Raw genomic sequence first — 24,315 nt, forward strand, 5'->3', positions numbered from 1 at the left:
AGCTAATCCTTAGTAATTGATTGTGTGAGCTCTGTACCGGATCCTCGTCTCCCAACAACTTGGTGAGTTCTGGCACTGCCCTGGTGGCCAGTTCAGCATCATCTTGGTAGTTTATCAGGTGGACGAGAGCTGTCTTTAGCAGCCGAGAAGGTTCAGCCAGTCGTTGCACATTGCTCTGCTGTGAGGGATCTGACTGGACAGGCATGGCTGCCTCCCCTTCTACCAGAGTCTCTGGAAACATGGCAGCCCTGACCCGCTGAGCCCGGGTAAGAGAGTACTGAGCTTCTAAATCTGTTGGAGGGAGATGGCAACAAGAGTTATGGTACAGTGTGTGTAAACTGCAAATCTCATAAACCCATATGCCATCAGTAGAAGAATTTAAAAAAGCAAATCAAATGCTCAAGCTACAACATTTTATTTCAGGAAAAACATGAGCTCATTTTGAACTTGGTGACAAGAACACATCTCAAAGAAGTTGGCACAGGCACAACAGAAGGCTGGAAAATACTGGCAACCGCCTGTGTTACCCCTTACCCTTCTAGCAGACGTGCCTGTGGTATCAATCAACTTATCGCATTTACAGGATTTTAAAAAAGAGTTTAACGCAGGACCTCCTTGCTCTTCAAAAACTTTTCTATGGTCAGACGAATCAAAAATTGTAATTATTTTATGGAAAAGATCCTCTGGACTAAAGAAGAGAAGGTCCATCAGCAATCAGTTCAAAGTCTGCCTCCATTGTGGTAAGGGGTTGCATTAGTGTATATGCAATTACCAGTTTGTTTGGAAAGGCACCATCGATGCTCAAAGGTATATATAAAATTATTATATTATATATATTATTATATTATTTAAAGGTATATATAAATTTTAGAACACCATATGCTTTCATCAAGACATATTAGAGCAGGACAATGCTAAACCACATACTGGACTAAATGGCAACTGGACTGATTTTTGTATAGTGCTTTTCTACTTTCCTGGAGCACTCGAAGAGCAATTCACCACATTCACCCATGAAAACCCATTCACACAAGCACTTCCTTCTATGCTTTTAAGTGCTCACTAACTACTGGTGACCAAGATGGTGGCGCGTGAACAACGTGAGGCTCAGTGTCTCTCCAGAATCTGCTATTTAGCGGTTTTTTATCTACTTTTCATCAGATTATTCATCCAGAATTGCTGACCTACAGCAAACAAGAGCTTCTGGACATCTGGACTCATAACTCCAACAGTTTTATCGCCGATCTCTGACTCATCCCAGAGATCTCCAGAACACCGGAGGCTGCCCACTCTCCCCGGCCGGGTGGAAGTGCACACAGACGGCACCGAGATCGTAAACAAAGGCGAGGTAGGCGCGGAGGGCTACGGGCTAAGCTAAAGCTAACACCACACCGGCTGCCTTTACCCAGTATTTTCCTCACCAACATCCGTTCTCTGGCAAACAAAATGGATGAGATACGGCTCTCCATCACTAACAACAGACGGATTATGGACTCAAATGTCATGTTTTTCACCGAAACATGGTTGAACAACAGCTGCCCGGACAATGCTATCGAGTTAGCAGGACGCCACACACACCGAGCCGACCGGCTAGCAGATGACTCCGGCAAGACCAGAGGTGGAGGTTTGTGCATTTATATTAACAATGCTTGGTGCATGAACTCCACTACTACCGAGAGTCACTGCTCACCTAATGCGGAGTTTTTAAGTTGGTGTGGTTGAAGTCGCCAGCAACAATAAAAGCAGCCTCGGGGTGTTTATTCTGGTGTTTGTTAATGGCTGCAGAAAGTTCTTTCATGGCAGACAGTCCTCTCCAGATTCCACCAACATGTCTCCTGCCACACCAGAGGGGACAAGACTTTAGACCATGTTTATTCCAACCTGGCTGGAGCCTACAAAGCCACACCCCTCCCCCACATTGGACAATCGGACCATCTCTCCCTGTTCCTCACACCTAGGTATAGGGCTTTGGAGCGTGATGTCACGGGGGGTGGGCGTGGAAAGGATTTTGGCCCGATCCGCCATTTTGGGGGTCTAGCGCAAGTGAAAAGGGAGCGAAGTCACACACAACACCGGCAAGAGAATAAGGTTGAAAATGGTTTATCTTTTCATTCTTTCCCAACCTGGAAGCAACATGAGGCAGCTCGTGTATTGATGTTACCAAACGAAGGCGTCTAGCCTGGATAGCAGCTGTGAGACGAGCTGATATCCAGTTCTCTTCCATCTCCAGATATCTGTTGGTGCTCCAGACATTTTCATTCCGGTAAGTTCTAAATATGTTCATATCACTCTTTATAGCCTATTAGTTTTATTTTCGATGCGCTCTGAGGTCATAGCAAATTAGAACAAACATCCTACTGAGTGATTTTGCAGAACTACCTTCTATCTATACAGATGCTAATTATTTGGCATTATTGCAGCAAACCAGCCTATGAAATGGATGAAACATCGTGACTGGGTTCCAGTGCTACACAAGGGACCTTGTTCTGGCTCCTTAAGAGTCACCACTCATGTTATGTAGTGTTATACAAGTTCATGCAATCTTTATTCGTTTCTGGCACACTGTTCATTTTATTTTGACATTCTACCGGAAGTGCTACTTCTCATTACTTCCTGTCTAACGGGAGAAGGACAGTTTGCTACTCCTGTGCCTGCCTATGCTACCTCTTAAGCCAGCACAGTCTTTTTACCATTCATCCATTCATGTATTTCGACAAAGCCATGCTATGCATCCAATCAAATAAATCCACCAGAAAGGAACAACGGTGTGGTTTTTCTACATGGGATGATGGTTGTCTGTCTGCCTAGTTAAGTGCGAGGGCAGAACAGTAAAAAGACTGGCGAAACGGCTACTTCAGGAGGCAGTCTTCCAGACATCTGACCCAGACGCCACTATGCTGTCAGCAGAGGAGGAGCAGCTGGAGGTACGGTCCACCTGCTCTGGATCTACATCCAGATCCCGCAGCTCACTCGCCAAAGCAGCAGTCGAAGCACGGGCAAAGGCCGAAGCAGCACGCGCCAGAGCAGAGTTTACACGACGGGAGATTGAGGTGAAAATGAGGCAAGCAGAGTTAAGTGCTACATTAAAAGCACTAAAAGAAGAAAAGGAAGCAGAAGCTGCGCTCGCTGAAGCCAATGTATTTGAAGCAGCAATAGCAGAGGAGGTAAGCGGGGAAATGTGGTCATCTCGTGTGTCAGAAAAACAATATGGGGAATCACGACAGGGTCAAGAGAACTCACAACCAGCGCTGAACTCTCACGCTCTACTCCAGCTTCCAGCTTCAACCCAGTCATACAGACTACAGAGTTATCTTGGATATTCTTCACCAGAGCATCGCAGAGAAGACTTGCCGGACCCCAAACACTTTACGCCGATAAAACAATGTGACATCAGTCCAATCCCCGATCCAGCCACTTCACCTCAATATGTCCCACAGGTAAATCAACAGGACATCAAATATGAGATTGGCAGCCATCTGACACCAGCTGCTGATACCCAAGAAAAATGTGGCCAAAGGTATGTAAGTACCACACCGCAACCTATGAGCTTTTCCCCTTACACTCCACCTTTCCAGCCAACGCAAATCAACAACGGGAACAGTGACTTTGCTAATCTCGCTAAGTTTCTGGCAAAAAGAGAATTGGTGGCAGACGGTCTGACAAAGTTTACGAACAGAGCAGAGGACTACTGGGCATGGAGAGCTTCTTTCTGTAACGCTATTGAAGGGTTAAGCTTAAAGCCTAGCGAACAGTTAGATTTGCTCACCCGGTGGCTTGGAGAAGAGTCGTCTAAGCATGCCAAACGTATACGCTCTGTCAATCTCAACAATCCAGCAGAGTTTGGACACGGCTACAAGAATGTTATGGCACCCCAGAGGCTATTGAGAAGTCGCTCCTTGACAGACTTGAACGCTTTCCTAGAGTGTCAAACAAAGACCCTCAGAATCTCAGAGAACTTGGCGACCTACTTTCTGAAATTGATGCAGCCAAATCAGACGGCTCTTTACCTGGGCTAGTGTATTTGGACACATCACGTGGCATTGCCCCGATAGTTGATAAGTTGCCAACAAATCTTCAAGACAGGTGGATGTCAGAGGGGACTAAATACAAGCAGAGACATGATGTATATTTCCCTCCATTCTCATTCTTCTGTCGCTTCATACAAGATGAAGCGAAAATGAGAAACGACCCCAGTTTTAAGTCTACTGTATCAGGTCCCACATCCTATCCAACAACTCACGACAACCACTATACAAGATTTGCCAAGTCAAGACCGCCTGTTGCCGTCCACAAAACAGAGGTAAACAAAACTCACAAACCAAACTTAGGCAGCACGAGTGAGTTCACAAACAAACTGTGTCCCATCCACAAGAAACCGCACCCGTTAAAGAAGTGTAGAGGTTTCAGGGAAAAGACACTAGATGAGCGTAAGGCATACCTCAGGGAACACAACATCTGTTTTAGGTGCTGCAATTCCTCAGCTCACCAAGCTAAAGAGTGTAAGGAAGAGATTACTTGCCTAGAGTGCAACAGCAACAAACACGTTGCAGCGCTGCATGCAGGTCCAGCTCCATGGACACAAAACACAAAAGCTCAAAACATTGCCCCAGACCAGGACAGGGAGGAGCATGGCGGGGAGAGTAGCCTAGACTTGGAGACTAGCTCAGCATGCACTCAAGTTTGTGGGGACTTAGGTGGGGGGCGTTCCTGCTCCAAAATATGTCAAGCCTACATTTATCCAAAGGGGCATCCAGACAAAAAGGTCAAGGTTTACGCTATCATAGATGACCAGAGCAATAGGTCATTAGCGAAGTCAAATCTTTTCGACACCTTTGGCATCCCAATGAGCAACCTAGCGCCATACACACTTAAGACATGTACAGGGGTTTCCACTACAAATGGCCGCTTAGCTGAGAACCTCTTTATACAGTCTGTTGATGGCCAGTTCAGCTCTCCTCTGCCTTCTTTGCTCGAGTGTGACTCACTCCCAGACAACAAGAATGAAATACCAACGCAAGAGATTGCCCTAGCCCATCAACACCTCAAACACCTAGCAGATCATATGCAGCCCCTAGACCCTGAGGCTGACATTATGTTGCTGTTAGGCCGAGACATAATACAAGTGCACAAAGTGTATGAACGAGTGAATGGACCAGTCAATGCTCCATTTGCCCAGAGACTTGCACTTGGGTGGGTTATTGTAGGTGATGTATGCCTAGGAGGAGCCCATAAGCCAGCCATCATAGGCACATACAGAACGAGTGTTCTAGAGAACGGGCGTCCAAGTCTCCTAACACCCTGTCAAAACAGCTTTCATGTCAAAGAGCAGTCACACAACAAATCCTGGAACACTCACAGTTCATGTCAAATAGGGAAACACATATTCCAGCAAAGTGAAAAGGACGAAGAGCTAGCCCCTTCCTTTGAGGACCAAGCCTTTCTGGAAATTATGGAAAGAGACTTTTACCAAGACGATGCAAATAGCTGGACAGCTCCACTTCCTTTCCGTACACCGAGAACCCACCTCCCAAACAACAGAAACCAAGCACTCAGCCGCTTAGAGTCGTTGCGCCGCACATTAAATAAACGCCCTGAGATGGAGAGACATTTTATGGATTTTATGCAGGGGTTGTTTGACAGGGATCACGCCGAACCAGCACCAGCTCTCGAAGAAGGAGAAGAATGCTGGTATCTGCCCTTCTTTGGCGTTTATCACCCGCAGAAGCCCGGGAACATCAGGGTGGTATTTGACTCAAGTGCTAAGTTTCAGGGAGTGTCCTTAAATGATGTGCTGCTCAAAGGTCCAAATATGAATAACAGTCTGATTGGGGTGCTCATCCGTTTCAGAGAAGAAACGGTGGCTGTCACAGCGGACATACAACAAATGTTCCACTGCTTTCAGGTGCGAGAAGACCACAGGAACTTCCTCCGGTTCCTTTGGTACCGCAACAATGACCCAAGAGAGCCAGTTGTCGAGTACAGAATGAAAGTGCACGTGTTCGGCAACAGCCCCTCTCCAGCGGTGGCAATTTTCGGTCCGAGAAAGGCAGCACACCTGTTCGACACACAGCACTATTCTGAGGCCAAACAGTTTGTTCAAAGACATTTCTATGTCGACGATGGACTCAAATCCCTCCCTACTGAGTCAGAGGCAATTAAGCTCCTCAAAGACACACAGGAGCTGCTCGCTGCGTCCAACCTGAGGCTCCACAAAATAGCTTCAAACAGCCCAAATGTCATGAAAGCATTCTCTACTGTAGACTTGGCAAGCGGGCTCAAGGACATAGATTTCAACACAGAGTTTCCTCCAATGCAGAGAAGCTTAGGAGTATGTTGGGACATTGAAGGCGACACCTTCACATTCAGAGTCTCTCAAGCCGAAAAGCCTTACACGAAAAGAGGTGTTCTGTCCACTATCAACAGCCTTTTTGACCCGCTGGGGTTTGCAGTGCCAGTGAGCATCAAGGGGAGGGCACTGTTGCGGGAGCTGACAAAAGAGACTTGTGGGTGGGATGAGACTCTTCCAGAGGGCATGTTTAAGGAGTGGTCAGAATGGAAGAATGCTCTCAAACAACTCGAGCAAATCCGTATCCCAAGGCCATACTGCTCCTTCTCCTTTCTTGGTGCGAAGCACAGAGAAATCTGTGTCTTCTGTGATGCATCAACCCAGGCTATTGCAGCCGTGGCTTACCTGAAGTTAACGAACAAAAATGGTGAGACAGAGTTTGCGTTCATATTCGGGAAAGCCAAACTTGCCCCCAAGCCCGATCTTACCATTCCCAGGCTCGAGCTGTGTGCATCGGTGTTAGCGGTGGAAGTTGGGGAACTAATCAGAGATGAAATGGACATTCAGATTAGTAACATGCGCTTCTTCTCCGACAGCAAAGTCGTTCTTGGCTATATCTACAATGAGGCAAGAAGATTTCACGTTTTCGTGAACAACCGGGTGCAACGCATCAGACGAGCAACAGTACCAACTCAGTGGGGCTATGTACCCTCGGTGCACAACCCGGCCGATCACGGATCCAGATCTCTACCTGCCGAAAAACTGTTGTCCAGCACATGGTTGAAAGGGCCGGAGTTTCCCTTAAAGCCCTTACAGAGCAACTCATCAGGTACATTCCAACTTCAAAACCCCGACTCAGACATTGAAGTTCGTCCCTTGATCACTGCCACCATTCAAACATCATACCCCTGTTTAAAGACTGCAAACTTAGAATCTTTCTCCAGCTGGCAGTCCCTTACCAGGGCAGTTGCACGTTTGGCACACATTGCACGCACCTTTGAGGTAAAGCAATCAGGCGGACAATGTAAGGGATGGCATATATGTCATGAACTCACTACCTCAGATTTTGAGCAAGCAAGAGAGACGGTTATAAAAGCAGTCCAACAAGAAAGCTTCCCAGAGGAGCTCAAACAAATAGAGTCAAGGAAGGACATCCCAAAGAAAAGCCCTCTCTTAAAGCTTTCTCACTACCTTGACAAATCAGGCCTCCTGAGGCTTGGCGGACGCCTTCTTCATTCTGACCTTGAGTCTGCAGAAAAACACCCCTTGATTATGCCGCACAAACACCATGTAACTAACCTGTTAGTCCGCTATTACCATGAAAGGGTCAGGCACCAGGGGCGTCATCTTACAGAGGGTGCTTTAAGATCCGCAGGTTACTGGGTCTTAGGAGGTAAACGCCAGATCAGCAGCCTCATTTACTCATGCGTAGTTTGTCGCAAGCTAAGGGGAGTAACACAGTTCCAAAAAATGTCAGATCTTCCTGCAGAACGCCTTAGTGCTGAGCCTCCATTCTCTTACGTAGGCATAGATGTGTTCGGGCCATGGTCGGTTGCCTCTCGTCGTACTCGGGGCGGACTTGCCAGCAGCAAACGATGGGCAGTGATGTTCACCTGCATGAGCACAAGGGCAGTTCACCTTGAGATCATAGAGGGGATGGACACGTCTAGCTTCATTAACGCTCTCCGCAGGTTCTTTTCAGTCAGAGGACCTGCAAAGCAATTGAGATCGGATTGTGGAACTAACTTCACAGGAGCCTCCAGGGAGCTAGGGTTTGACAAAAGGATTCCTTGTGACCCACGTGTTAAATCCTTCTTAAATGATCATGGATGTAGTTGGGTCTTCAACCCTCCCTACTCTTCTCACATGGGGGGCAGTTGGGAGCGGATGATAGGAGTGGCATGTAAGATATTAGACTCCCAGCTCGCTCAACTTGGTTCCAGGCCCCTCACGCACGACGTCCTGATCACCTTCATGGCAGAGGTGGCCGCCATCATCAACGCACGGCCGCTGGTTCCAGTGTCAAGTGATCCCGATGTTCCGTGCATCCTTACTCCCGCCACACTCCTCACGCAAAAAGTTGGTGCACCTCCAACACCCTTAGGTGACTTCGGGGAGAAGGACCTCTACAGGCAACAGTGGAAAAGAGTTCAGAGTCTGGCCAACTCTTTCTGCCATCGCTGGCGTAAGGAGTACTTATCAACACTGCAATGCCGCCGCAAGTGGCATTCCACCAGACCAAACCTGCAGCAGGGGGATGTGGTCCTCCTGAAAGATCCTCTCGTGAAGAGAAATCAGTGGCCCATGGGGGTGATTGCAAAGGTTCATCCTAGTAGTGACGGACTTGTCAGGAAGGTAGAAGTCAAGGTGGTGAAAGATGGTAAGGCCAAAGTTTACTTTAGGCCAGTCACAGACGTTGTTCTTCTTGTATCAGCTGCTGTGCAACAAGTTTAGTTTGGGTACAAGTGTGACATCTTACCGATGTCAGGCGGGGAGTGTTCTGGCTCCTTAAGAGTCACCACTCATGTTATGTAGTGTTATACAAGTTCATGCAATCTTTATTCGTTTCTGGCACACTGTTCATTTTATTTTGACATTCTACCGGAAGTGCTACTTCTCATTACTTCCTGTCTAACGGGAGAAGGACAGTTTGCTACTCCTGTGCCTGCCTATGCTACCTCTTAAGCCAGCACAGTCTTTTTACCATTCATCCATTCATGTATTTCGACAAAGCCATGCTATGCATCCAATCAAATAAATCCACCAGAAAGGAACAACGGTGTGGTTTTTCTACATGGGATGATGGTTGTCTGTCTGCCTAGTTAAGTGCGAGGGCAGAACAGACCTGCTGCAAACATACCACCATGCCAATCAGATTACTTCTTCCATGTGAGGGTGAAGAGGTGACCCTTCTGGATAAGATGGTGAAATATGAAATATGATATATATGATAAGATGGTGAAGGTTTGCTGCCGTTTTGATGAACAGTGTGATAATAAAACCAGGGAAGAATGAAACCTGCTCCTGTTAAATATTCTTAAGTATTGTGCTGTTAAAATTGCTGTATTTTTTCAAAAGATACAGTAAATAATGTTAGTAGTGGGTGATGTCATGTAAACACTCATGATTTTGTGTAAACATTTTGTCATTTGTAAACTATAAATGACATGGATTCTACATTGTAACTGATGTGATGTTCTATAAGGTGGTTTCAATAAAAAAAAAAAAGAGGCAAAAATTAGTTTGTTTCTTTATTCAACTTTTGAACAGTGGGACTCAGTCAGTATATATTCAGTAAATGCAAATTATTTACATGACAGTGCACTACAGGCATAAATGTAGACCCCTAGATAAAACATTATGGGTCATTCCCACAACCCACAGCTTTACTGTGTTCCAGCAAAGTATCCAATAGCAGTGACAACTCCTCCAAAGTAGCAGGTGGGATTTTTCTGTTTTGAGGACCCCTCCTTTTACCTGTCACTACAGATGGTCTGTTTATGTTTTGATCAAGAGCCTTTTTTTTGGGCAGCTGAAGAGGAGAAGTCTATCTTATGGCCAACCTCTGGCTGTATCTTGGTCATATTACCCAGAAAAACCCAGTATGCAGGTTCATCTGTAACAGTCCTTGTGCCACGGATCAACACTGTTGCTTCTACATTAAACAGAAGAGCAGCGACATGGCTGCAGGTCTCTGCGACTCCGGCCATACAGGTGCAGTGGGCGGCTTCAACCTTCCCTGTGATGCTCACAGTGACCCATGGCTGCAATGCTGGTTCATTCAGTCTTTGAGAGTGCAGGACCTGAAACACACACAGACAAAGTTCATTTAAAGACAAGAACTAATGAGCCAAGGCCGACGTAAATGTGTTTTATCTACTTTATCATAAATGTAACAAAGTGTTTAGAAAGTTAGCACATACATGTAATTTTTCATTTTTTTATGTGTCCATCTATAGAACGCTGCATGTTATATTCTAAATCTGCCTGTTCTCTGTCAGAAACCTGCCTGCAGAAAATGAACCTAAAGGATGTAATGCAAGGATGTCATCACTTTAGAGATGGAGAAAGCATAAAGTGACAATTATGAATCACTTAATATGATAAGGAGATTCTGCAGGTCATTGATCAATATATAAAATTAAAATAAAATGTATTTTTAGTGACACAAGATACAAACATGGAAGCAAGATGTATAATAAGGATTATTTATAATAAACATTAATAAATTAGTGCAATTTCTTTAACCATAAAGAATAACAATCCTTCAGGACAGTGTCACATCAGTGCACTGAACTCATTATGTTATCCACCTAACAGCCTCCACATGTTCTCACTGTCATTTCCCCTCATGAATGAATTTATGCTGCACTAATCTGAATGTTTGCAGGGAAATCAAACGCATTTCACTCGCAGTACTCAAGCTGACTTACCTTTGCTTGAATGACGACTTGTACGCGCTGACTCCACAGACAAGGTACGAGAATATGTCAGGCTACGTCAATAGCGGTTGGTCTTCAGGGTTTCTACTCCACGGCCTTATTTCATACGGGTCCACATTTCCAATGCACGCTATTTTCTGCAAGTACCGCTGCTTCGCCTCTGAATGAAATCGGTCTCTATACAGTTCATTCTCTTTTGAGCTGCTTTTAAGCATCTTTCTTGTAGTCGTCGTTCCAACACAGTGTGTTTGGTTTGATTCGTAGACCCCGAAAATGGCGCTGCGCTCCCATAATGCATTGCGGTGTGACGTCAACTCCAAAGCCCTATTCACCACTCATCCAACGTGTGAAACCTGCTGTGAGGACAATTAAAGTGTGGCCAGAGGGGACAGACGCAGTGCTCCAGGACAGATTTAAAAACACAGACTGGAATATGTTCACCCAGACAGACCTGGACCAGTACGCCTCATCTGTACTGGAGTACATCTCCGAAACCACAGACAGTGTCACCACCCAGAAACGGATCCATGTACCCCAACCAGAAGCCTTGGATGAACCGGGATGTTCGTCTCCTCCTGAAGGCCCGCAACATTGCCTTTAGGTCAGGAGATGCACACGCCTACAGTACAGCCAAAGCTAAGCTAAAGAAGGGCATCAAAAAAGCCAAACACATTACAAAAAGAAGGTAGAAGAACACTTCTCCAACTCCAACCCCCGACGCATGTGGCAAGGACTCCAGACCATCACAGACTACAGGACCACCAAACCCTCCCCCGCATCCTCTGATGTCTCCTTCCTCAACGAGCTCAACAACTTTTATGCTCGTTTTGAGCGAGGGAACCCCACAACCACAACCAAAGCAGACGTGACGCCAGACCACCAACCTCTGACTCTCTCCCCTACCGATGTAGGAGCGGTGCTGAGCAGGATCAATGTCCACAAGGCTGCAGGTCCTGATGGCATCCCCGGGCGTGTTCTCAAAGCGTGTTCTGGGGAGCTTGCAGGAGTGCTCACAGACATATTCAATCTGTCCTTGGCCCACGCTGTGGTACCGGCCTGCTTCAAATCCACCTCCATCGTCCCGATACCCAAAAACTCCAACCCATCTTGCCTCAATGACTACCGCCCAGTAGCACTCACCCCCATCATCACTAAGTGCTTAGAGCAGCTGGTCCTAGCACACTTCAAATCCTGTCTCCCCCCCACCCTGGACCCCCACCAATTCGCATACCGCCAGAACAGGAGCACAGAGGATGCAGTCTCCATCGCACTGCACTCTGTCCTCTCACACCTGGACAACAACAACACCTACGCCAGAATGCTGTTTATAGACTTCAGTTCAGCATTCAATACAATCCACCCCTCACAACTCATCAGGAAACTGACAGACCTGGGCATCAGTTCCCTCATCTGCAAATGGTTACTGGACTTCCTGACCAACCGCCCCCAACATGTCCGGCTGGATAACCGCTGCTCATCTACAATCACAATGAACACCGGTGTACCACAAGGCTGTGTGATGAGCCCTTTCCTCTACTCCCTCTTCACCCACGACTGCAGACCTGCTGATGGTTCCAACACCATCATTAAGTTTGCAGATGACACCACGGTGATTGGCCTCCTCAGTGACAACGATGAGGCCGCCTACAGGGAGGAGGTGGATCGTCTGGCTGAGTGGTGTGACACAAACAACCTGCTGCTTAACACCGAGAAGACCAAGGAGCTCATCGTGGACTACAGGAGGAATGCTGACCCACATCCACCCATCCACATTAAGGGGACGGCTGTGGAGCGTGTGAGCAGCTTCAAGTTCCTGGGAGTCCACATCTCCGAGGATCTCACCTGGACGACCAACTGCTCCAAGCTGGTCAAGAAGGCTCACCAGCGCCTCTTCTTCTTGAGGACTCTGAGGAAGAACCACCTGTCCTCAGACATCCTGGTGAACTTCTATCGCTGCACCATCGAGAGCATCCTGACCAACTGTATAACAGTCTGGTACGGGAACTGCTCTGCCTCGGACCGGAAGGCGTTGCAGAGGGTCGTGAAAACTGCCCAGCGCATCGCCAGAGCACCACTTCCTGCCATAAAAGACATCTACAGGAAGCGGTGTCTGAAAAGAGCTGGGAAAATCATCAAAGACCCCAGTCACCCATCACATGGACTCTTCACCCTCCTGCCCTCTGGGAGGCGCTACATGAGCCTCCGGACTAAGACCACCAGGTACCGGAACAGCTTCTTCCCCACAGCTGTCAGACTCCTGAACTCTGCCTCCTGACATCTGACCCACGTTAAACTCATGGACTGGAGATACAAAAACCCACAACCACCTACACACACACACACACACACACACACACACACACACACACACACACACACACACACTGGACAACTGTACCCTCATACACACAATAATAACATGGACTGAACCACCACTCACAACCACCAGCACTTTATACAGCCTCTGTAGAAACTATCCACACCCTCATTTATCTTAACACTGGGATTGCCAGGCTTCTACCGTTCTACCTTTAAAAGCCGGAGAGCAGTCAAATGCTGGAAGTGGAAGCTAAATTGGCTAGTCATTCATATGTAGATTAGGTCGTTACCTAGGAATTCTGGAGGGAGGGGAGTGGGGGTGAGTGATTGAGGGGGTGGGGGAGTGGAGTGTTTCAGTTTGCCATCTTAGGGAGAAATCAACACATGTCCTTTGTATGTCCTTTGTTGCTGACATTTATTGATGAAAACAGTACAAAAAACCAACCATTTGTACACATATTTACAAATAATGATAAAAAGTGAGTGAGTACATTTCATTTCATTCATTCATTTATTTATTCATTTTCAGGCACAACAAATACCTATATTGAACATAAAATACACAAAACAAAAAACAAAACTTGCCTGAAAAAGGAGTGGGACGAAGAAAACTTATTAAATCCCCACCCTATACTCACTCATCAACAAAAAAAAACAATAAACTTCCCGCAGCTACGCCCATCATTGCATACAGACCCATCAACAGCCCCAGGCAGATACAAGCATCTAAGCGGCAGCTCGCAACCAACAATTAGAGCCTTCATAACTGAATACAGAATATATAAATTATAAATTGCATTACCACAGGTAACAGGCAGTAATAACTACAAGTAACAGACACACATACATATACATACATATATATCTACACACACAAGTACATATATGTACATACATACGCACACTTTATTTTTTATTTTTTATTTTGGAATCCATACCAGCAATGGTAAGAGGACAGACATTACAGAGCACACTAAAAGCATCATTGAGTATACTGTGACCAGACCAACTGTTTGTAGAGGAATTTAAATCTATGAATATTTTTGCATTGTTTCAATTGTAAACTCAGACTGTTCCAGATTCTCACACCACATACAGACACACAAAAGCCTTTACGGGTTGTTCGAGTTCTGGGTAATTTGAATTCTCCAAAGCCTCTCACATTATAAACCTTTTCTCGAATTTCAAATCTAGTTTGTAAATTTGCCGGTAAAAGTTTAGTAAAAGCTTTATACAAAATTATGGATGTATTGTAATTAACCAGATCCTGGAATTTAAGTAACTTTGCCTGAAGAAAGAATTTGTGAGTATGATCTAGATAACCAGCCTTGTGAATAATACGCAGTGCTCGTTTCTGTACTGTGACTAATGGATTAGTTGTATTTTTATATGTATTTCCCCACACTTCCACACAATATGTAAGATATGGAAGAACCAGGGTACAGTACAGAGTACGAAGTGCATCTTTATCAAGGAATTGTTTCACTTTGTTCAAAACTGCGAGGCTTCTGGAAATTTTGGTTTTTATGTGTCTGACGTGGGGTTTCCATGAAATTTTATTATCAATTACGACTCCCAAAAATTTGTTTTCACTCACATTATCAATTGGTACACCTTCAATGATAATTGGTAATTCTACATTATATTTTAAATTACCAAAAAACATTGCTTTAGTTTTATTTATATTTAATGATAATTTATTTATGTCCATCCATTTTTTTTATTAATTTTAGCTCCCTGTTTACAGTCATTACAAGATCAGTATAATCATCGCTACTGAAAAATATGTTGGTGTCATCTGCGAACAGTATGAGTTTAAGTACTTGAGAAACATCAAAAATATCATTTATGTATACATTGAAAAGTTTTGGTCCCAACACTGACCCTTGGGGAACACCACATGTAATACCAAGTTTCTCTGAATGGTAATGCCCTATGCTAACATATTGTTCCCGACCTGTTAGGTAACTTTTTAACCAGTTACCAGCTTTCCCTCGAATACCATATCTTTCCAATTTATCCAGTAAAATTGAGTGATTGATTGTGTCGAAGGCCTTTTTGAGGTCAACAAAAATACCAACTGCATATTTATTTTTATCCAGTGTATCAGTAATTTCTTCTACTGCCTCAATTATCGCCATTGAAGTGGTTCTTTGCGTTCTGAAACCATACTGACCAACATTTATTATTTGATGTTTTTCAAGGAATTTTTCTAATCTTGAATTAAAAAGTTTTTCTAGAATTTTTGAGAATTGAGGCAGTAGAGAAATAGGCCTATAATTGGTAAAACTGTGTTTGTCATTACTTTTATATAGTGGTATTACTTTCGCAATTTTCATTTTTTTTGGAAAACAACCGGACTGAAATGATAAATTACAGATATATGTTAAGGGACTAGCAATATTCAGAATAACCTGTTTAACTACAGACATATTTATGTCATGATAATCCATTGAAGACTTACTTTTACATTTTAATGTGATATTTATTACTTCTTGCTCATTTGTAGCTGAGAGGAACAGTGAAAAGGGATTTGATTTTATATTACTGATATTTTCATTTTTATGACACGGGATGTCCGCTGCTAGTTCAGGGCCAACATTTATGAAGAATTTATTGAACCCATCGACAATATTACTCATGTTGTGATTTTCACCATTTGCATCAGTAAAATATTCAGGATATGATGTTCCAGAAGATCCTTGTTTAATTAAGTTGTTTAACACATCCCAAGTTCCTTTTATATTGTTTTTATTTTCATATAATCTTCTTCTATAATAAAGTTGTTTGCTCGTTCTTATAATATCAGTCAATTTATTTCTATATGCTTTATTTTATTTCAACATTTTCAGCAATCACTCACAATCCTGGCACTGCCACGGTATCTGTCGTCTGCATTTACCACATGTGTACCTGTAGCAGTGAACACATCGCACAGTGGCCTGATTTTTTTTGCATCTGTGTTTGACCTGACACGTGGCCCTTTTTCCAGGGCTCGGTGTGGAGGGTTGTGTCCGAAGCAACTGATCTTTTCTTGCCTTCTTCGCAGCTACATGAGAGCGAGCCAACTCTGTTGCAAGCGCCACCAGGAAGTCCACCCGTCTTTCCTTTGTCCCGGTGCATGCTTGATACAGCACATGTGCATTCAGTGCTGCCATGTCAATCATGTTATAAAACACGGCGACTGGCCAGCGCCGTGTTCCTTTGCGGACAGTGTACTCCCGAACCATCTGGTCCATCACATCCACGCCACACTTTGTTTTGTTGTAAAGGGTGACAGTGTTTGGCTTCCTTTTGGTAGTGTTATCAGTCTGAACCACGCTGTGCATGCTGCTAAGAATATAAACTGTCTTCTTCCGTTTGGCCGCATACGCCGTCAGCGTGGCAGCAGAGGTTGAAAACACCTAAGAAATAAGATAAATTGTTATTTCCATAGCCCTTTTACACACAATGAAACACATAAACATAGAACCACAAAAGACCTGCAACATACCTGAGTGGTGAATTCATTGCGATCTGTCTGTCTAGTGGATTGAGGAATTTCCCTGCGAATCTTGTTGACTGTGCCGAGGATGGTGGTTTTCCGTCCAAGAAGTTTTTGCGCAAGTGAAAGCGATGTGAAGAAATTGTCCGTGGTAACATTTCTGCCCTTGTCTAGGAATGGTTCCATCAGCCTCATTACTACATTTTCAGAAAGTCTCTCCCCAGTGGGACGATTGGGGTCCTTGCCAAGATATGGGAAGACATTGCAAATGTACTTGGATTTTAGGTCGCAGGCCACCCAAAACTTGATCCCAAACTTGTCCGGTTTACTTGCAATATACTGCAGGAAACAGCACCGAGTCTTTGATGGGAAAAGCTGTTCATCAACGGTGATATGTAGACCAGGGTTGTAGCACGTGATGCAGTTGGTGACAAATGATCCCCACACACTGGAAATTGCAGCGAACTTATCAGTCTTTGCTCGATCACTGCGGGTGGACTTGTCATCAAAGCGTAGGTGTTGCATGATGTCTTGGAAGCGGTTTCGTGCCATAGTTCCAATTATCTGTGGGTTTCCCAGGTTTGCTGACCAGCAGTCATTTACCGATGGAACCCTGTAAACCCCCCGCAAGATGACAATTGCAATAAATGCCATTAGTTCAGGGAGGTCCATGAACCAATGAACATGCTCCGTTTGCTGTGCATGTTGAATAGTCCATTCTTGAATGCTATGAAGCATGTCAAGAGTGATGAAACACAGGAAGCTCTGAAGGCGACTCGAGATACTTCTCCTGGCCTTAGCCGTTGGCTCTCCATCTGCAGCGTACGCTTCTATTGGGGTGAAAGGGAGACGGGTCCCCACATGTTCTTCACGCCACACTGTGCCATCTTTCGCTGTCTCAGTCCCCAAACAAGCTCTCTTTTTCGGTGGAGAAGCAGTCTCCTCATCTGCAGTGTGAACAAATTCAAATTGTGAGCAATGGGAAGGTCAAACAAACTTACTAACTACATCCACTTACTTGTTTGAAATGAAAAAGGAAATAACATGAAATGAAACTAACCGGAAGACTGATCAGACAGCTCTGAGTCCGAATCCGGCTGAACTTCTAGGTCTTCTCCATCCGAGTCACAAGGGTCGACTTCCGTCAGGATCATTTCCAACGCCTGCTGAGTAGTGAGTCTTCTCTGCATTTTCTTTCCTTGGAGAGGAGGTCCGTACACCACAGAATTCTTCAGGGCAATGAAGGGTTAGGCTAAGTGCAGTGAGATTGTGTCATATATATACCCAGTACAAAAAACACCCAGTGCTCTGATTGGTGCACAATCATAGAGATGATTGTGCACCAATCATAGAGCACTGGGTGTGCCCCGTCACAGTACCCCGCTTAGCGGGGCACACCCAGTGCCCAGCGGGGCACACCGAAAAAGAGAGCTTGTTTGGGGACTGAGACAGCGAAAGATGGCACAGTGTGGCGTGAAGAACATGTGCACTACTGTATAGCTCTGTGTAAATAATCATTCTGTACATACGATAATTTTTAACCCTACAACTGTTTACAACTTGCATAGTTCCCATTTCTGTATAGCTGTATATCTCAGATTCTGTAAAGTTATTTATTTCATATTCTGTATAGTTTTTCATATTTATATCCTGTTCATAGCCTGTACATAGCTTGTACTCACTACAGCCTGTACATACTTATAGTTATAGAATATTCACAACATACTTCATACCGTGTACATTATAACATACCATAATAGACCCATTTCTGTAATATACTTACATATCTATATTATTGTTAATATATATTTGTAATATATCTATATCTAATGGTAGATATAGCTAATGGATGCAAACTGCATTTCGTTGCCTTGTACCTGTGACATGTGCAATGACAATAAAGTTGAATTCTAACTAACATTCATATTCTGATGGATGCATCAGAGAGCAACTTGGGGGTTAGTATCTTGCCCAAGGATACTTGACATGCAACCTGCGGGAGCCAGGAATCAAACCACTAACCTTCCGATCAAAAAGATGACCTGCTCTACCTCCCGAGCCACACTATAGCTGTTACACCATGGCTTCATAGTAAAAGAGTCCATGTGCTGAACCTAACAACCTGCAATCCAGACCTTTCACCATCTATAAACATTTGGAATGAATTAAAATAATAAAACAAGGGGATGGCATTCCTCTCCTAAAAGTCTGTTAATAAAGAAGAAGAAAGAAGGCATACTAAAGAGTGTTAACGAAGCCTCTGAAGGTCTCTATTGTCCTCTGTATAAAATATGGGTTCATGAGCTTTGGAGTTCATCTGAGTGTATTAGCATATCTATCTTACACTGCATCCCAATCTTATTTCTGGATTTGTGACTCTATAATCAAACAAGAAAAATGCCACAAAAAATTTATCAAATTGTTATATTTATAAATATAAGGTGGAAAATGTGACTGTATGACCCACTCTAACATAATAATTTTTACCAAAATGTCTAAGATTTTTTTAGGACTGAGTTCAATAACCTTAGTAGGAAATTACAGATTTCCAGGCCTTTATATATTTAGGACCTTCCTGTAGTTTAATTAATTAATTTGTGTCATCTGCCTGAATCGATAAATAACGCTGGGTGTCATCTGCATAGCACTGAAAATGTACGGAGTGTTTCTAATGATAATGTCTTAGGAAAGCATACAGTGGGGCAAAAAAGTATTTAGTCAGCCACCGATTGTGCAAGTTCCCCCACTTAAAATGATGACAGAGGTCAGTAATTTGCACCAGAGGTACACTTCAACTGTGAGAGACAGAATGTGAAAAAAAAATCCATGAATCCACATGGTAGGATTTGTAAAGAATTTATTCGTAAATCAGGGTGGAAAATAAGTATTTGGTCACCTCAAACAAGGAAAATCTCTGGCTCTCACAGACCTGTAACGTCTTCTGTAAGAAGCTTTTCTGTCCCCCACTCGTTACCTGTATGAATGGCACCTGTTTGAACTCATCATCTGTATAAAAGACACCTGTCCACAGCCTCAAACAGTCAGACTCCAAACTCCGCCATGGCCAAGACCAAAGAGCTTTCGAAGGACACCAGGAAAAGTATTGTAGACCTGCACCAGACTGGGAAGAGTGAATCTACAATAGGCAAGCAGCTTGGTGTGAAAAAATCAACTGTGGGAGCAATCATCAGAAAATGGAAGACATACAAGACCACTGATAATCTCCCTCGATCTGGGGCTCCACGCAAGATCTCATCCCGTGGGGTCAAAATGATCATGAGAACGGTGAGCAAAGATCCCAGAACCACACGGGGGGACCTGGTGAATGACCTGCAGAGAGCTGGGACCAAAGTAACAAAGGTCACCATCAGTAACACACTACAACGGCAGGGAATCAAATCCCGCAGTGCCAGACGTGTTCCGCTGCTGAAGCCAGTGCATGTCCAGGCCCGTCTGAAGTTTGCCAGAGAGCACATGGATGATACAGCAGAGGATTGGGAGAATGTCATGTGGTCAGATGAAACCAAAGTAGAACTTTTTGGTATAAACTCAACTCGTCGTGTTTGGAGGAAGAAGAATACTGAGTTGCATCCCAAGAACACCATACCTACTGTGAAGCATGGGGGTGGAAACATCATGCTATGGGGCTGTTTTTCTGCCAAGGGGACAGGACGACTGATCCGTGTTAAGGACAGAATGAATGGGGCCATGTATCGTGAGATTTTGAGCCAAAACCTCCTTCCATCAGTGAGAACTTTGAAGATGAAACGAGGCTGGGTCTTCCAACATGACAATGATCCAAAACACACCGCCCGGGCAACAAAGGAGTGGCTCCGTAAGAAGCATTTGAAAGTCCTGGAGTGGCCTAGCCAGTCTCCAGACCTCAACCCCATAGAAAATCTGTGGCGGGAGTTGAAAGTCCGTGTTGCTCGGCGACAGCCCCAAAACATCACTGCTCTCGAGAAGATCTGCATGGAGGAATGGGCCAAAATACCAGCTACTGTGTGTGCAAACCTGGTAAAGACCTATAGTAAATGTTTGACCTCTGTTATTGCCAACAAAGGTTATGTTACAAAGTATTGAGTTGTATTTTTGTTATTGACCAAATACTTATTTTCCACCCTGACTTACGAATAAATTCTTTACAAATCCTACCATGTGGATTCATGGATTTTTTTTTCACATTCTATCTCTCACAGTTGAAGTGTACCTCTGGTGCAAATTACTGACCTCTGTCATCATTTTAAGTGGGGGAACTTGCACAATCGGTGGCTGACTAAATACTTTTTTGCCCCACTGTATATAATGTACAAAGTACTTTCATTTACATGCACCAACAGGAATATTTTAGATGAATATGATCCAAACCACTGCAGTGCAGTTCTGTTGATGCCCATGGTGTAATCTGATCTATGTGGTCAAATTTTTCACTCACTGGTATTGAATACTGTTTAACAGAACAAGCACAGAGATGAGTGCACTGTCAGAGGCCATAAGAGTCAATAAAGTAAAGTCAATTCAATTAAAGTCAATTCAGAAAGATCAATCAGAGAGAAATAATTTAAGTAAATATCAGCAGCTATTAGAGTTGTTGTACTTAATCTGTGGCACAGATGTAAAAACAAAACAAAAACAAAACTCTAATAGTTACAATTTTTTCTGTCAAGAAATTCACAAAGTCATGTTAAAGGAATACTTAACAGAGCTCTGACTCTTTTGCAGCCTGGTGGTACTGTTGAGAAGAAACCCGGGGTTGTTCCTGTTTTCCTCAATCAGTGACAAGTAATAAAATGCTCCTGCTTTATGGACAGCCTTTGGTTAATAGGGTAACAAAGTATTTTCCAAGTCAAATGAAGACCCTCTAAATAAGAAGCTATTTCCTCTCCAGGTCACGTGTCATGTACTTTAAGATGTGCGTTTGAGAATTATACTATGAGGTCAAGTACTTGACTGAAGTGATTCGAGGATTTATTTTTCAGAGGAGCTACATAATAATTCAACACTATTAACAGGATAATCAGCTGTGGGAGTAGAGTTTAGCTCCAGTTAAGATGTATAAAGGTGTCAAAGGTGAGAATTCTGACAGTCAGTGTGACTGGTATTGATTCATTTAAACTAACATTTTGTGTAAGGCAGAATAATATGTTGATTGAGCCTAATATAATTTACAAACAGGGACTTAGAGAACAAGCCAATGTGTAAAAATCCACATTTAATTTAACCTTAGTGTATGCCACTGATATTGGCAACATTGTCTAGAAACCTTTGAATCTAAAACTGTACTTGGGAATTAATTTCCCTTGTCATGTAACTTGTTTTCTCCTGGCTTACATTTGTTTCTTGTTTTTAACAAATAGTTATGCAATTAGTGTATCTTTGCCAGTTATAGAAAAGTAGTTTTCCCTACTTTTGCTAGTTTTTAAACAGTCATATTCGATATAGTAGGATTTGTCGTGGTGGCAATCCCGAAAAAAGCTTCTCACATTGTTAATCTTATAAAAAGAAAAGCCAATTTGTGATCTTTTTGAATCTTAACCATATTATTCTGTGTTTAAAAACTGATCAAAATAAAAATAGCAAAACTGACAGTAAAAAAAGAAAATGATGGTCCAACACACAAACACACAAATCAGCTCAATTGTGCCTCCACCACCTGACTTACTGTGCACAGGTTAGAAAGAAAATATGTGATTAAGGATGCAGATCCCACTAAAGTAGTCAGCTATTCTGCGCAGAGATTACTGTGTACAGCCTGCACTTTTTCAACTGTCAAACAAACACTTGTTGCTGTTCCACTGCTCACCATCCGGATGATTTAAGAACTGAACCCCTAAAATGCAATTTGATACCTTCATTTCCAGAAGTTCATGCAGTCATTAGGATTATAAGTACGCATGCGTTTATTTAAACTCTTTACGGCAGAATAAATGCTGCGATTAACTAAGTAGAATAGAAGCATCTGCTGCTGAAGCTGGAGACCAATTTTTAAAATGCCCTAAATGGGTGGTAGATGATATTAATTATGGAGCCTCAGGTTGCATCATCATTAAAGGTACTTTGTAGTCAAGGAAAAGGAATAATTGCTAGATAGATTACTTAATAATCATAAAACAGATGACACAGCCATCTCAGCTTTGGAAGGTAATACGCAAGAAATCCTTAGTATATGCAACACTGTAATGGTTTTGAAAGTTGTACCCAACAAATTAACTCACTAACTCCATAGAAACCTTAATCATTTCCCTGCAACATGAGTACTTAAACACAATTCATACTTACTTAATACTTACTTACTCAACACTTTGTTACATTTGAGAACATTTTCCTGATGAGCTAGTCATCTTAATCAACACACATATATATATATAGGTTATTGGCACAGTGCATGGTAGCATAGTGTTCTGCCTACCTAGTAATCAGTCACTACTTTGAAAATTACAACTTTACGAGCATACATGGACTGGGAACCCATCCCAGCTACCATAGGGCAGAGGCAGGATACATCCTGTCTGTTGCAGTGCAAACACAGAGAGACAGACAACCATTTGCACTTACATTCACACCTATGAGCAATGTAGAATTACCAAATAACCTAGCCCTCCTAACTGCATGTCTTTGGACTGTGACCTGGAGAGACAGACTTGGGAATAGCATTCACACGACACACAGAACTCCCCCAGCCAAATAGTGGAGTCAAACTCAGAATAAGCTTTAAGAACAACCCGATAATAATGAATTACAGTAGTTCAGCCTAGTAATAAAGTAATAAAAACATTAACTAGTTTGTCAGCATCACTCTGAGACATGATATTTTTAATTTTAGATATACTGTGTAATTGCAAGAAAGCAGTCCCACATATTTGTTTAATATCCAAACTGAAGGATATTTCCTGGTCAAAAATTATTCCAAGATTCTTTACAGTGTTACTGCAAGCAATGCCATTCATTGTAAGTACCTCAAGCAGGTTAAGGCAGGGGCAGCCATCTGCCGTGACCGGTTGGGAGGATGACAGGATAAAGACACGCTGTGGAAGCGAGCCAAAGATGAATAAGAACTAATAATTTACACACACAGTGAGTGAAAAGGAATGACTGAAGAAGAAACACCCAGTGCATCATGGGAATCCCCTAGCAGCCTACACCTATTGCAGCATAACTAAGGGAGGATTCAGGGTCACCAGCCCTAACTATATGCTTTAGCAAAGAGGAAAGTTTGAAGCCTAATCTTAAAATGTTTTTTAAGATTAGGAACCAGCTTCTGTGGAACCAGCTTCCAGTGTCTCCTGAATCCAAACTGGAAGCTGGTTCCACAGAAGAGGGGCCTGAAAACTGAAGGCTCTGCCTCCCATTCTACTTTTAAATACTCTAGGAACAACAAGTAGGCCTGCAGAGCGAGAGCGAAGTGCTCTAATAGGGTGATATGGTACTACAAGGTCATTAAGATAAGATGGGGCCTGATTATTTAAGACCTTGTATGTGAGGACCAACCCATCACTAGTCAGCGATCATGCTCCTGTATCTTTAAAACTAATACACAAGAATAATACTACACCAAGTAAAAACTGGAGATTTAATTGATTGATTGATTGATTGATTGATTGATCATACTTTATTCATCCCGAGGGAAATTGGGTTAAGGCTGCCAGCCGTGCCAGCGCCATCTTACCCTTCCGACCATAGATACATTACACAAACATCACATGGGGAAGACAGGTAAGAGGTATAACAATGGAAAATACACAACATGAGGAAAGAAGAGGAGAAAAAAGAACTCCCCCCAGACT

At 43.4% G+C, this 24,315-nt stretch overlaps 3 protein-coding genes across 5 annotated transcripts in view; 1 reads left to right on the forward strand and 2 right to left on the reverse strand.

The window, feature by feature from the left end:
* LOC309704953 (junction plakoglobin-like) overlaps positions 1–24,315 on the reverse strand; it is a 116,021-nt gene that overhangs the window by 39,278 nt on the left and 52,428 nt on the right. For all 3 annotated transcript variants that reach the window (XM_082530476.1, XM_082530477.1, XM_082530475.1), the window contains one exon: positions 38–291. In XM_082530476.1, coding sequence (XP_082386602.1) covers positions 38–291 — 254 coding nt within the window. The remainder of the gene's footprint in view (positions 1–37; positions 292–24,315) is intronic.
* LOC309704954 (uncharacterized protein) lies at positions 4,509–7,123 on the forward strand. Its single transcript, XM_082530478.1, has 2 exons — positions 4,509–6,946; positions 7,074–7,123. Exons 1-2 carry the CDS (start codon positions 4,844–4,846, stop codon positions 7,089–7,091), a joined length of 2,121 nt encoding a protein of 706 aa, XP_082386604.1. The 5' UTR covers positions 4,509–4,843; the 3' UTR covers positions 7,092–7,123.
* Positions 16,400–17,920, reverse strand: LOC309704979 (piggyBac transposable element-derived protein 4-like). Its single transcript, XM_082530550.1, has 2 exons — positions 17,592–17,920; positions 16,400–17,478 (listed from the first exon to the last, which is right to left on the reverse strand). Exons 1-2 carry the CDS (start codon positions 17,719–17,721, stop codon positions 16,472–16,474), a joined length of 1,137 nt encoding a protein of 378 aa, XP_082386676.1. The 5' UTR covers positions 17,722–17,920; the 3' UTR covers positions 16,400–16,471.

This window comes from Aulonocara stuartgranti (genome assembly GCF_965226115.1).
Source record: "Aulonocara stuartgranti genome assembly, chromosome: 4".
Taxonomy (NCBI): domain Eukaryota; kingdom Metazoa; phylum Chordata; class Actinopteri; order Cichliformes; family Cichlidae; genus Aulonocara; species Aulonocara stuartgranti.